The following is a 15894-nucleotide window of genomic DNA, read 5'->3' as shown; positions in this document are numbered from 1 at the left end:
CATGCCACAACACTTCGCTGTCCACTGCAACGACCGGGGGACACTTCCCAGGTTCCTCAGCACAAAAGCTGAATTAGTGGGGCACGCCATCTTCCTTTTATACCCATATGTACAGGGCAGAGACTGGCATGCTCATGCCATTCGCCAACTTCATTGGCCTTTTAAAAGTCAAGTCAAAGATGATAGGTTCTCGACACAACGTCGAGAGACCGACAGAAAGGGAACGAAGGTTACAGTCGTAACCGAGACGTATCTATCTTGGCAAATGTGAGCACAGTTTGTGACAGCTTTGAGATATCTTCTGAAACTCTATAGAGATGGATATTTTCGCTCTAGAAAAAAGAGAAGCAGGAGACAGCAGAAAGTCAATTTTGTCACTATTTTATTTCCTCACTATCTTTGAGAAACAAGCAAAATATCAAAGATATTTTGCTTGTTATACGCTTTTAGTCCTTGTGTGTCATTTGTTTACTTTCCCATCATTCTTTAGAGTAATATGTTCTTAGCTGAGAAATGATTGAGACAGGGATAGACAGAGAGAGAAAGATAGAGCTTTTCTGTTGTGTCAAGCGATATTTTTCTCACATTTGTCATATTTTCTCATACTCTTTTGTGTCTGTCTGTATCTGTTTGCCTCATTCTTTATTGAAGCGATTGGCTTTTTCCGCTGAGAGATGCTTCTGTTTTCTGTTTGGCTGATTCAGGAGGAAATGAAACATATGAAGTGTCTCCACACAATACCTGAATACAGACACATTGACATGGGACCACAGACCTAATAAAAATTAATGTGTACAACTGAAACTGTCAGTATGACATGATAGATGACAGAAAGGTGTATTCATGACATAATGAGGTTTCATTAGCAAGTACAAAGCTTGGTGTAAATTGTATTGACAGCAATTTTGAAAATGCTTACCAGTTGAAATGGCTTTTTAAAGATACTAAACACTGCACACTGTTTGTACTGATGAAAATATAAAAATGCCAAAAGGTTTGTGTGTGGGTTAATTTTGGGATGTTACAACAATGTCAGTGGAAAGTCTTTGTTATAACAGAAATACTGATGTGTTTGTGTGTTTGAGCAGGTGCTGCCCCGTCAGACATGTGGCTTATTCACCCACACCATCTTCTATAAGGAGTATCCAGGTGGCCCTAAGGAGCTTGACAGAAGTATACAGGGAGGAGAACTGTTTCTCACCGTCCTCCTTAACCCTGTGAGTGTAATACACGCATATATATACATACACACATTCTTTATTTAGTATTACCCCCGAAAGGTGGTTTTGCTCACTTTGGGGTTCAATTTTGTCCCTGAAATATGGTGGGCACACATACTGTACACACTCTCACACGCACACACACACTGCTATAGTCCCTGTTGTCTCTTCTCACTTCACCTTATCAGGGTCTTGGATTGTTTTTCTCTGCCTTATTCTGTCCCTGTGCTCTCCCCCACCTCTCTCTCTCTCTCTCTCTCTCTCTCTCTCTCTCTCTCTCTTTCTATCTCTCTCTGGGTTTCCATGTTAGTGTTTCGTATAGATTTGTTCTCCCAGCATGCATCGCTGTTCTTATGTAGAATCTCTGCTCTGCTTGAATCAGCAGTGAAATGAAAAACAGTGTGTGTATATTTACTTGTGTATGCAGTGTGTATGCAGTGCATTACCGGAACTGGTTCCACTCACATCCTCTGAATTTCTTATGTGTATAAGGTATAAAAGTTTAATGTTTAAAGAGTCATACAGTGTGTGTGAACGCATGTATATACAGTAAGAGCTTCGGAGTGGGTCTCCTCGTTCAGCTAAAGGCCATTAGAGTTGACTCATTCCCATGGTTGGCATTGACCTAAAAAAACAAGATGAAGTTCATCGCAGACTGTGTATTCTCATGTTCACTTTCATTCAGTGCCTTTACAAGCAATCATTAACAAACTCACACGAAAAGAGCGAAAGGGGTGAAATGAGTAACACCGGGATATACCAAGGTGCGTTTATGTTGTATATTATAGTTTGTTTGTTGTTTGATTCTTCACTTCACACATGCCAAAGCCTACAGGCTGTAACAGTGTGTTAATTATTCATGTGGGGGGTTATCTGAATTTGGAGGCACCAAATGTTGGGAATATTTATTGTCAATGACACTCCAACATGTTTGTATGGAATTGATGCTTTCTAAAACCTGCTCCTTGGTTTTTTGTGAATGAGAAACTTACTATGAGACACTTTACATGTGTGGCAAAATGCTTGTTTTGAGCTTTTCTAGTATTGACATCATGTGAGTTTTAAGTTATTCTCCACATAGGTCCTTATTTATTAAAGGTTCAGTGTTTGAAATTTTGCATCATCTAGTGGTGAGGTTGTGAATTGCAACCAATGGCTCACTCCACCCCTCCCTTTCGAAGCACTACGGCGGCTGGCATGGAATTAATCTGCTTTTTTGCTGAAGGAGATAACGTATATGAAACGCGCTCTGTAGAGCAGTTTGTCAGTTAAAGGCGGAGTGTCCGATTTCTCTTAGCCGTCCATAATTTTGAGTGTCATTGATGTCTAACCTAAAGCGATGTGTGTTGAAGCACTGGCGTGACTTAAATATTGATCCGTTTGTCATACAAACATTGTATGACTCCATAAAAATTTGACTATAGAATAAAGGAATTGATTTCGTATATTAATTTGATATACTTTAAAAACAGTCGTTTGTACTTTTATGGTAGAATTATAAATATACAGTATGGGTCACAGAATCCTAAAAGATGTGATCACTGAACTGTTGTTTTATAGAAAGTGATGATTCTGGGTCGCATGGAAGTTGGGTTGCAATTTTTGCGCGAACTGTCTCTTTAAGAGCACCAAATGCAGCTGACATCATTATGTATATTAATGTCAACTTTCAGTTATCTTAAGATGAATGGATAGAGGACCAAGAACACACACCACTGAGAGAGACAGACACACAGAGGGAAAAAAAGAGGTTGAAACTTTCATAAAAAGATGAAAAATTCAATCAATAACTGTAAGCGAAACTAAACAGTCTGTAATGAGGATGGAAGGATGTCAAATAAGAAAAATAGGGTGTTTTTGTTTGTGTTTATGAGAAAGAGAGAGTATGCGTGACAGAAAGAGAGAGAGATGCTCGCTGGAGGACACAATTTTCCAGCTGGGCTGTCCTGATTTGTGCGATGTATGTGTGTGTACGTGAGAGAGATTTTAAGTCTTATTAAGCTACGCTAGCTTAAGGGAAATTTAGGTGATACACCAGGATGGTTGTATTTTGAATATTTATACTATTTTTGTCAATCCCACAAAAATACATCTCAGGAAAAAATGAAATTCTCACAAAATGTACTCATCCTCATGTCATTCCAGATGTCATCCCCATCTCAAGATTTTTTTACGTAAAAATGTGACATTTTTTGGAGGATCTATTGACAGAAATTCAATACAATATACATAAATATGTCTTCAGAGGCGTATAAAGACCTTACATAATGAAGTGTTATGTTTTTATTACCTTAGAATGAGCTATTTCTATATCTACATGCACCGTGGGTCCCCTTGCATGGAATTCGTCATGTTTCTATAGTTACCCTAAACGGACAAACTGCTCTACAGAGTGTTTCATAAAGACATTATATCCTTCACCAAAGAAGCGAAAACATGACAACATCTTAGTTCTGTGTCAGCCACCGTAGTGCTTTCGAAAGGGAGGAGGGGACGGAGGGGACGGAGGGGTGGAGTTAGCCATTGGTTGCAATTTGCAACTTCACCACTAGATGCCACAAAATTTCAAGCATTACTAGACCTTTAAGTCCATGTATTGGTTCATGTATAGCTCCAAAAAGCACATACATCCATCATAAAAATAATACAAATTAATCTATTGAGTTGATAAATGTCTTATAAAGTAAAACAATAGGTGTGCGTGTGTGTGTGCGTGTGTGTGTGTGTGTGTGTGTGTGTGCGTGTGTGTGTGCGTGTGTGTGTGTGCGTGTGTGTGTGCGTGTGTGTGTGTGGTCTTAGTAAACCCTACAGTGAAGGGACCAAATAAATTACAGTGAAGGTACATTTTTGGTCTCTATGAGGAAAACATCTTATAAATCAAACTCGATGTTTATTTGAAAATGTAGAAATGTTTGTGTGAGGGTTAGGACACTATACAGTTTGTACAGTATAAAAATCATAATGTGATGTGTCATGTGCGTGTGCATGTATGCGTGTGTTCACGTGTGTGAACTTTTTTGTGCTCGTTTAGCAACACTGACACCAAATTCGCTAAATAGGCCATGGAGGTTTAATATCATGGCCAGAGCAAGTCATTGCCAAGTAGGTCAAGACTATCCTGGACATGGACTCATTGTTGGACTCCAAAGGTGTATATAGGTAATGATATAAAAATAATAATAATGGAACAATGCTCATGTATGATCCAGTTTCTGTAAAGCTAGAAGCAATGTAGTGATTAAAACCTTTACTTTGCTATCTATAAATCTCACTTGAATTTGCTGAATTATTACACATGCCATGTCATGCCTTGTCTTAAAGGTTTTACGATTTTTCTTATTCAAAACTAAACGTCTGTCTGTGAAGTCATTGACTGACAACACACTAGAGTCTACTCTAGGCATTTCAGTTTATGTAGTTGATCGTTATAGAAGGAAAAAACTGGACAGAAACACAATTTAACTGCTTTCACAGTGTGTGCATGCGTACATGTGTGTGTGTGTGTGTAGGTCTCTGTCACCTTGAGTTCTCACTGTAACGCTCATGGTCACAGTGAAAGGTGAGCAGAGGTAATTGGAGTCTCTCATCCTTGTTTGTGTTTGTGTGTATGTGTGTGTGTTTGCTGGTTAAATTTTCATGCCTTTTCCAGGCTAGTGATTTATAATTCTGTCAGGTCCTGAACCTCTTCCAGAAGGAACATCTGTTTGGAACCCTTTAGATCCCCCCTCTCTCTCTCTCTCTCTCTCTCTCTCTCTCTCTCACACACACACGCACACTATCTCAACTTTATTTATATAGCACTTTTTACAATTTTACAAAGCAGCTGTACATGAGACATATTGACTATAAGCAAAACAAAGTTGTACCTGCAAAAACAAGAAAAAGTTGAAAACACAGAAAACAGACATACCCACATACAAAACACTCCACACACACAATATGCACATGTACTAACACACATAGACATAGACACACACACACGGACGCGCATGCACACACACACACACATACACAGACAAGTACGCACACACACACAGACACGCACGCACTTACACACACACGCTCAGTGAGAGCACGCATTTAAGATAAAGGAGAGAGTTCCTATATGCAATATTAAGTAAAACTTTAAAATTCTAAAGCAGCCCCCCCGGCCAGGCAAATAGTGCAAAAGAACAGTATGCAAACGGTGGCGAGGAACGCAAAACTCTAATCGAGAAAAAAACCTCAGGAGAACCCAGGCCCAACCAGGGGATTCCAGTTCCCCTCTGGCAAAAGCTGCTGCCTCTGCACAAGCTCCAGAGAGCTTGCACAACAAGACTAAATAAAATAAATAAACTTACTAATAAGGTAAATTACAGTTTAAGATTATCATTAATAATCTAATAGCATTTGTAATTTTGTGGTGAAGACGTGTCAGGTGACCGCATCCTTCTTTATCCAGCTCTATCTGTGTGTGTATCTTCAAATGGTAATCCAAATTTAGCAGTTAAAAAGGTAGCTTGTTTACTGGCATTCTCTTGTATGTGTTGGACAAGCAGGATAGATGCTTTTGGACCTGCAATCTCTCTCTCACTTTCTCTTTGTGTTCACTCTCTGTTTTCCCCTCCCTGCCCTGTTATAACTGGCTAAAATGAACGTGTGTGTGTGTAGATGTTGTTGCTTTCTGGTGTCTATATTACAAAGTCTCTGTGTGTGTGTGCGTGTGCGTGCGTGCGTGCGTGCGTGCGTGCGTGCGTGTGCACGCGTGTGTGTGTGTGTGTGTGTGTATATGTGTTTGTTATTGATTGCTGTAAAAGCAAAGCATAAATCATACCTTGATCAGTCTGTTTGTGGTACAACAGGACTTGTTCAGCGGTCAGATTGATGTTGTACGTACGGGGGCTTGTGTTCTCACGTGTGTGGAGTGAAGTCAAACATACACCACAAAAATTCCCACCAAGATACTTTATAATGCCTGACATCTTTTTAATATCAGAGGTCCCGTTTGTTTTCTCCTGAGGGTTAAATTGAACTCAGCGGCTGGGTATGTACTCCAGCGTGTTGTGCCAGTCCGGCGTAAAGCACGACAGTGTGACAGAAGCTGCTAAACTTGTCTCATTATCCCATAAATAATCCCCTCCCTGCTCACGGTCACATGGCATCCCATCCATCAATCAAAAGCTGCTGCCGTTGCCGTGCCGACAACATCCCTATGAGGGAGCGGCACTCAGACCTCGATTTAGAGTCCATTACACGCAAGAATCCGACCAGATTCTGTCAGATCATGAAACGCTTCCATTAGCATATTCTAATGGATTGTACAGGCTTAACCTTCTATAAAATTAGCAGATACACCATATCACATGTCGTGCTAAATATAAGAGCGCTAAAGTTCGTCTCGACTCACAAACTTGCAAACGCTCGGTCAACAGTAAAGTTTGTGCAACTGTTGACAGACTATGGCCCTCCTGTGTCATATTTGCAGGTGTGTAAGCGTGCGTACCTGCATCTTTATGCATGTTTAATGGTTTTATTGTAGAAGCGAGCGATGCTAGAATCAGCGCGAGTGTCTGTGTTAAACTAGGCCACATATTCCCTCTCCTCTCCAAACGCAACCTACTAAACCACTCAAGCATAGAGAGACCCAATAAACCTCCACCGCTCCTTTTTCTCTTTGCTTTTTCCCACTCGTCTCTTCTGTTCTGTCAGCAGACCCTCATTAATTGTATTGATCCTATCTCCACGGATGCTGTCCGCGTGTGACCTCACTCTAGTGGATTACATCAGAATTACAGCGCGAAGCGTCCGCTGGGCTTACCGCATATGAAAGGCCGCCGATCGCCCTGTGGTAATTGAATGTTCCCCGGGGGTGGACTGAACCACCCCATAAAGAGCCCGACGCTGGAAAACTGAGCAGCGTATAGGGTTGCTAGGCGACATTAGCCTTTATCAACGGGTGACGAATCTGGTAGGACGTTTACGACAGATGTTGGACAAATGAAATCATACACAAATGCAACTAATACACGCCTATGGACAAATGCAACTGTTCAGACGTTAATAAAAGTATCAAGAGCAAAGGTTTATGACCTGAAGGTTATTATACACACTACTGCCACCTACAGGAAACTCTGTGCTATTACTCCTAACACGCTTGTCAATCTGAGCTTTATATTGGAGGAAATTAAACACAGCTGTTGATTTATGAAAATGAATGTATGATAAACTCTTATTTCTCTTTCTCCGCAGATCAGTATATTCATGACTCATCTCTCCAACTACGGGAACGACCGCTTGGGATTATATACGTTCACAAACCTGGCTAACTTCCTCAAGTGTTGGACAAACCTGAGGTTGCACACGCTTCCCCCCCTGCAGCTGGCGCACAAGTACTTCACACTGTTTCCTGAACAGAGAGACCCGCTCTGGCAGGTCAGTCATGAAATCGGACCATATCATTTCTATAGACCCTCTGGATCACTACTGGAGACATTAAAGAGATTAAACGGCTATACATACTGTATGTGATTTATTAAAGATTGTTAATATTTGAACAGAAATTCAATAGCCAATTTACAGGTTGTATTCAAAAATAAAATGCAATTATGTAATTGTGACAAGAATAAATGACATCATGTTGCCTGGTTAAGAACATTTGTGACCCTGTAACCCTTCTACAACTCCTTATTCACCTAAATCTAATAATATCTGTCACATGACCCCTTACAGAAAAGACACACGAAATTCACATGTGCAAAAAACACATGTGATCACATGTGAAATGTGTGTTTTTGGAACATTTTGGTGTGAATTCCATGTGAATTCCCACGTGAAACCCATGGGATACCATGTAAAAACCCATGGGATAACATATGCGACATGTCTCCACATGTGATCACATGTTCTTCACATCACCACATGTTGCACATGTCATCCCATGGGTTTTTACATGTTATCCCATGGGTTTCACGTGGGAATTCACATGGAATTCACACCAAAATGTTCTAAAAACACACATTTCACATGTGATCACATGTGTTTTTTGCACATGTTAAACACATGTTGTATACATGTGATCACATGTGAAAAACATGTAAAAAAACATGTGAAATTCATGTGTCTTTTCTGTAAGGGACAGTTTAAGTCATCTCAAGGATGATCCATATAACCTATGATTTAGACCTTTGTATATAAATCATATACAGATTTGACAGAATTTGCAGCCTGATCATATTCATTTACATTTTGTGTTCAGAACCCATGTGACGACAAGCGGCACAAGGACATCTGGTCCAAAGAAAAGACTTGCGACAGGCTGCCAAAGTTCATGGTGGTCGGGCCTCAGAAAACAGGTAATTCTGTTCTTCTCACACAAGAACTCCCCCTTTTGTCTTTTCTGTTGCGGAGCTTCAAAGCTCAGCGCGTGTAGACGGATCTCCTCGCTCTGCTGTTCCCCTTCATCCTTCTTCATATCTCACCTTGTGTTACTCAAACTGATGATAGTGCAACCAGAGGCGTTCAGCTTTAAAGAAGAACGATACAGACAGGTCCCCAGGGGGCTAGGTTGGGAGGTTGAAGAAGAGAAAAGTCGGTGTTTTGGGCTGAAAGATTTTGATTGGTGTCAGGACACAGGCTTGTTAAACACTTCTGCTCTCTGCACTCATCTTCTTTTCTGCTGTATCGCAAACTCGCAACACGCACACACAGAAAAAATCTATAAGGTAAATGGTGTATCGATCCCATGTCTCTTAGTTTCTCTGTCTGTGGTCCGAATCTCTAGGCTCAAAGTGTTTCTCTTGAATGCTATCAGCTACACATATAATTTCATCATTAAGAGGGGAAGGGCTCAATGATTTTTTTCGTTCTCTTTCCTCCCTTCACATCTCTCTCTCTTTCAGGCACGACAGCACTCTACCTCTTCCTTATCATGCATCCTTTCATCTCCAGCAACTTCCCCAGTGCGAAAACATTTGAGGAAGTTCAGTTTTTCAACACCAACAATTACCACAAAGGCATCGACTGGTGGGTGTGATGACAGTGTTATTGTCTTCGCGCAAGCGTTTTTTTTTAACTTTAAGCTGCTTTCCTCTCTAAGGTATATGGACTTTTTTCCCGTACCATCTAATGTCAGTACTGACTTCCTGTTTGAGAAAAGTGCAAACTACTTTCCCTCTGAGGACACACCCAAAAGAGCCGCCGCCCTGCTGCCCAAAGCCAAGATCCTCACTCTGCTGATCAACCCTTCAGACAGGGCCTACAGCTGGTACCAGGTACAACACTGACCAGTTACACATCAAAAACCAAATCAATTAACCAATCAGAGTCAATGCCGTTTTCTTACAGTAATAATAAGATGCATAATAATCGTTCCACTTCAGTTATTTTGTCAAAATAATCATCAAGCCAAAATTGACAGTTACAATTAAAGTAGTCATATGACACGGCTAAAACGAATATTATCATTTGTTTTAGATGTAATGCAATGTGTCTACACGATTTAAGGTTAAAAAACGCTGTATTTTCCACATACCGTGCATGTTTGTATCTCCTCTTTGCCCGCCTCTCTGAAATGCGCAGATTTTTTTAAAAAGCTCATCGCTCTGAAAAGCGAAGTGTGCTATGATTGGCCAGTCAACCAGTGCATAGTGATTGGTCGAATACTGCAAGCGTGTGACGGAAATGCAACGCCTCTTACCATATTCGGAACATCATGTTCCCAAGCAATTGTACTGACAGGTACAGCCTGAATCTGATCCGGAAAACGAAGATGATCAAGCCGATACATCAACTTTGCCAGCGCGACTTGTGCAGGATGTAAAGGATTGGTAAGGTTTTTAAAAAATATATGATGTTAAATAGTTAAAAACTATAGCTAACTGTTTTACCTTTTATATACGACGTTATAAAGAATTGCCGTTAGTGATCAACCGGTGTTACTCCATGTCTCGTCGCGACTCAACAAAGACAATAAACCCCATTATAAACACAACATTTGTTGCCTCTAGTTGGAACATAATTACTGATTATTAGGACTTATGTTGTCTTTTTTCACGTTGCGTGCGTGTCTGCATTTGTAGATCACACAAAGAAACAACATGCGCTACAAATACACGACAAACTCAACTCGCTTTAGTCCGTAACAAAGTCTTTTACAATGAAAATATACTTACAGGCTGCGAATCAGAAGCGCCAGACTGTCCTTGCGAAGTTGTTATGGTTGAAAAATTGCACCACTTTTTAAAGCGACAACGAGCAACTTTTTGACCATAAAATAATGTCTCTAAAATTATTTTAGTGGTAGGTCAACTTTTAACTGGACAAATTTTACTGCCGTTACTACCTAAGCAGCCTCCAATCGGCTGAAATTGCACTTGTAACTTTGGTGTCCGGGCCGGTACAAGCCCCGCCTATCCCCTGCTTTACGGCATACGTCACGTTTTACTCGTAGCCTGGGAGAAGTTAGCCAACAGCAGAGCTAACAGTAAGACGAAACGAACTAAAACATCACCATGGCAGAGCCAGCCAAAAAACCAAAGAGGGTTTTGTCGAAGGAAGTAAAGAAAAGAAAGCGAGAGAGTGATCGGACACGAGGCCGGTCACGAATCAATATCGGACAGGCTTACACTCGGTGGCACGAGTAGCAAGAGGCAACAGGTTGCAAAACGGATGCAGACCTAGCGGTCCGGCTCCTGGATTTGTAAGTGTTATTTGTACATTTTTTACTTTTGAACGTATTTGTTATTAGTCTGTGTCGTTGGTGCACCACCGGTTCACACTAGCTGAGGGATAATATATGGTTGCCGGTGTCGATAGCTAGCATGTTGTCGTGTCTCGTCATGAATGTGTGTAGTGCTTGTAAATGAAGACTAAAAAACGTGTTGTGGTAAAAAGTAGCAGATTCTTTAGTTCAGACCAGTAAACCACGTAAATGTTTAACAGTTCAGTCGTTGAGTAGGCTAATGTTGTCTTTATATATATATATATATTAGTGCTGTCAATTTATTAAAAAAATTAATCGGATTAATCACACATTTTCTGTGATTAATCACGAATTAATTGATGTAGAAACAACATATTTCTTTAACAGCGTCATTTTATGAATGAAAGAAAACATTTTGATATTAGTACTGTAACTGATGTCGCTGTTAAATTGATTATTTTAACATTAATTATAGCCATTCAACATTATAATTGAGAGCTTTCATGAAATATACAGAAATTGAAGGAAGTTCTCAAACACTTTACAGTCTTTAATGCTAAATTATAAATTAAATGCAGAAGAATTCTCATTAAAGCTACAAAATCAAATTGATTTCTTCTTTTATTTTGTTCTTTGATTAACATTAGTGACAGGAGTCACAACAGCACGTTTAAGAGCGTGGCCCCTTTAAGAGCTGTCTCAGTACGCAGATCTGACCGTCACCGCACTCCCATTTTCAGAACTCTTTGCATTCATTTAAGATTTTATTTTACACGTTGAAATCTTGCGTAAGAAAATGCTAGACAAAACGGGCTTTCTGACATAATCTTGTATGGTTTTATCCATTCAAGCACGAAAGAGAACTTAACACGGATGCGCTGTCTGACAGAGATTCACCGACGCAGCCTTTAGCCCATGACTGTTTACACCAGACTGGACCTCGCGTTGCGTTTTGCCGCGTCCCACAGTTTAGAAGCTGTCTATCTTCATTGAACGCGTCAAAGCAACTGTTTAAAATCGCGCTTAAGTGGTTTACGAATAAGAGCGTGATTACATAATGTAACGCTAGACAAAAAATGTCAAAACAAACGGATGCTGTGTTAATTGCGTTAAATATTTTTCACGCGTTAATTTGAAAAAATTAATCGCATGCGTTAACGCGTTAACGTTGACAGCCCTAATATATATATATATATATACGTGCTATGCTATGCGCTGTTTTCATAGTATATCTGGGTCCGTCGGCTTTGTAAACAAACTCACGTTTATTGAGCTGCCAGCTGGAAATCTTTGCAACAGTTTTTACGACACTGTAAACAGACAATTCCGTTTATCATCCACGTGGGGCAACAGTGAGCAGAAGTTGCTCGTTGTCGCTTTAACAAAAGCTTTCGTGCACAGCCGGCCATGATCTCTCCCAGGTTCATGAAGCAATCATCGGTGAAATGCGCTGTACACACTTGAATACTGTATATGGATTGTACTGTTCTGGAACAGTATAGTAAATAAAATGTAACCATTTGTTTTTAGTTGTCTCATCTTTTGGAAGGGCAAACAAAGACTTTCTTTTTGCAACGAAACACACAGCGTCTCCACGACATGGCTGCGGCGATGATACAATGAGATTTACAAGTATGCCCACCTTACTTGCGTATAGATTTGTGTGGTCTTAGTCAAGTCATACCACGAAATGACGTAGATTCGTGGTGGTGTGGTTACACGAGGCGTTTCAGGCAGGTCTGGGTGAGCATTCGCTTTTAGATAGAATGCATCTTTTGTTTCCGACACTTTAATTTTTGCAATTTTACGTGTCTAATACATGCATGGGCAACTTATAACACACCAAAGACACAGAAAAACACATATTCACGCCATATGACCCCTTTAATTGCACAACCCTATTTTGCTAAATGAAGTCATCCAGGCATTCCGAAAATTGGCATATTATATGCATTCTGTAATAATAGGAATGTTAAGGTATGTTATGCTATAATAAATGTAGCCCGTTATGGATTAGCCTACGAGGCATGTGTTTTGTCCCTATGGGTAGGTGTCTTACATTGAAGTCAAGCGTACACATGTTCATGTGTGATATTGTGGAGAGACTGAATATGTGTAAGTGTGAGTGAGAACATCACTGAGTGTAAACTCGAGTGTGAGAGAGTTATCTCATCCACAGCATGCACAGGAGGGCACAGCATGAAGCTTCTACCACATACACACTAGAGACCATGAAAAGAGAAAGATTTCAATCTTGCCTCCCATGTTATAGCAATTTTAAGGTCGAATGAAGCTTAAAGGAATAGTTCACCCCCCAAAAATGGTGCTTTGGTTCCATGCAGTTGAAGACGGTGGAGATTAAGGAGACTTGGTCACCATTTACTTTCACTGTATTGAACAGAGCTGCCCTGGTGAAGGTTCCATGATGCCGTTGTGGCTTCTGGCAGAAAATCGGATTATGTAATGTGTAAATATATTCTTGTTTTTTAAAGTAGGATTTTTGACATTTGTTTTATTCTCATTGGCAGCATCAAAGTGCTCACCAAGACTCAGCAGCATTGCAGTTCAGCTTCTATGAAGTCATTTCTGCTGACCAGCTCGCTTCACCAGAGCTGCGCTCTCTCCAGAACCGTTGTCTCATACCCGGACTCTACGCCACACATCTGGAGAGATGGCTCACCTTCTACCCTCCAAACCAGGTAACACACACCTGTCATCTGTTTGGGTTGTATTGAATATTTTACAGATTCTGAATCCTCTGCTTTTCTCTTCCTGTAGCTGATGATTATAGACGGACAGCAGTTGCGAAATGATCCAGCCAAAGTGATGGATGAGGTTCAGAGATTTCTGGGTGTCACTCCTTATTACAACTACTCCCAGGCACTCATGTGAGGCTCACACACACACGCTCAAACACAAACCTATTTATTTCTCAGTAGGGAAGTTGTTTTTTGTGATGTGCTATTTTCTACATAAAATCATCCTACATAATATAAAGAACATTGTGTGAAAATGTAACCTTGATATCTTTAATACTGATTGTGTGAGGTCAAAGATTGAAATGATAGTGAAATTAATTTAAATTAAACTTTGTTTATTAAAATGATCATTATCTCATAATTCAGTTTTACATTTACATGTACTTTTAGTCATTTAGCAGACGCTTTTATCCAAAGCGACGTACAAAGTAGGGGAAAACCAGTAGAAGCAATTTGTGCAACAAAAGAACAACAGTGCATAGTACAACTGATCTCAGTCAGCCTATCACAGTATACGACGCTAAGAATGTTTTTTATTTTTGGGGGGGATAGGAAAGTAGAAGACTGTACTAATGGGTCAGATGTTGACGGAAGAGATGTGTTTTTAGCCGATTCTTAAAGAATCCGCTGATCTTGTGGCAAGAGGGAGATCATTCCAGAGTCGTGGAACACATCCGGAGAAAGTGCGTGAGAGTGATCTTTTCCCTTTGTGGGACGGCACCACAAGACGTCGTTCGATTGCAGAGCGCAGGGATCGGGCGGGTACATAAATCTGAATTAGCGAGTGAAGATATGGGGGTGCCGAACCAGTGGTGCTTTTTTTGAGACTTTAGCCTGGATTTCACACACTGGGTCACATATCTATAATTAATATAAGCTAAGTTGCAGTACTGTATGTGAAATACTGTAAGTATGGGTGTTCATCTATTTTTTTTTAAGTTAACATAGTTAAACACACTTTTTTACTTCCTGTTTGAGAAATAAATAATGTATAGTATTTTTATTTGTCTTGATACCAAACTATATTATATAACGTGATATATTTTTGGAGAATAAGGTACCTTCCTGCAACATTACAACGCACATACAATGCAAATCTGCAGTAGTTTAATAATAATAAACAACTTTCCTATATGGAAAAAATCTGACTTATAAAGATGTTATAGCCTGCAGTAGAATTGCATTAACATTGCTATGAATTATGGCTCTACGCTCTCAGGTGATATTTCACACTTGTGCTGCGATGTTAATTAAATCTTGCCATACAAAGAATGCAAATGACTGTTGTTAAATGTTCACGGTCTGGGCTTGATTTGTAACTAAATTATCAATAAGGAAAGAATTACATTCCCCATTTACTGAGCAACATGTCTTCAGCTGGGGACTTTGCATGTGTGTGTAAATCATGTCTTACTTGAAATCTACTGATGACCACATGTTTGAGGATGGAGAGGGTAGTGAAAAAATTAGGCTGGTATGAAAACAATAGTATAGCCTATGAGAAAAGTTTGTATTGATATATCTGTGCTTGCGTGTGTGTGCATGTGTGTGTGACACTGGAGCGCAGATCAGCTCCAATTATCTCCAAATGTTCGAATCAGATTTTAATAATCAGACAGTGCAGAATGAACCAATGTCAAATTGAATAAAAACATTATTGTCCTTAAACATATCTAAGTAATCTCATTAACATGTTCAAGTGAACAGCCCTGAAATCCCCAGAATCCCCACACTTGTGTGTTTTACAATCATTATGGGAACATTTGGTGTGCACAAGGACAGACAAGCAAGACCAGATACACGCCCAGACACAAGTGATACATCACAGATGCGTGCCTAAGATCCATGCTGTCCCCGGTCCCATGTGTTTGAAAATCAGCAGATAAAATTATTCGAGAGATCCATGTTCTCCCCATTCAACGCCTGTATAATCTATACACAGCCTGAACGTGATTAATTCTGATAATCTGACTGTAGCCATTGACACAGCACGAGAGCAAGAGGATTACCATCATCAGACCTCTCCAATTAAACCCAGCTCGCTCTCGTCTGTTTCTTTGTGTGTGTAAGATTGCTCTTAAACCGCCATGTATCTATGCTAATCGTTTTCTCAAATACAAGTAGATGCAGAGAGGAAGAAATGAGAAAGTGGGGGGTGGTGGCGGGGGGTTCGGTTATGACATAATTAAGTGATTTCGGTTCAAATAAAATAAAGGCATCTGGGCAATTAAATTTG

At 40.1% G+C, this 15894-nt stretch overlaps 1 protein-coding gene across 2 annotated transcripts in view; it reads left to right on the top strand.

Moving 5' to 3' along the window:
* ndst3 (N-deacetylase/N-sulfotransferase (heparan glucosaminyl) 3) overlaps window positions 1-15894 on the top strand; it is a 63765-nt gene that overhangs the window by 42538 nt on the left and 5333 nt on the right. Inside the window, exons 6-12 of one of the 2 annotated variants that reach the window (XM_057332235.1) lie at window positions 1089-1217; window positions 7449-7631; window positions 8455-8551; window positions 9098-9221; window positions 9295-9469; window positions 13428-13598; window positions 13678-13787. In XM_057332235.1, coding sequence (XP_057188218.1) covers window positions 1089-1217; window positions 7449-7631; window positions 8455-8551; window positions 9098-9221; window positions 9295-9469; window positions 13428-13598; window positions 13678-13787 — 989 coding nt within the window. The remainder of the gene's footprint in view (window positions 1-1088; window positions 1218-7448; window positions 7632-8454; window positions 8552-9097; window positions 9222-9294; window positions 9470-13427; window positions 13599-13677; window positions 13788-15894) is intronic. The other variant, XM_057332236.1, reaches the window with a different exon arrangement.

Source organism: Triplophysa rosa, linkage group LG4 (genome assembly GCF_024868665.1).
Source record: "Triplophysa rosa linkage group LG4, Trosa_1v2, whole genome shotgun sequence".
Taxonomy (NCBI): domain Eukaryota; kingdom Metazoa; phylum Chordata; class Actinopteri; order Cypriniformes; family Nemacheilidae; genus Triplophysa; species Triplophysa rosa.
This window is presented reverse-complemented; position numbering and strand designations above follow the sequence as displayed.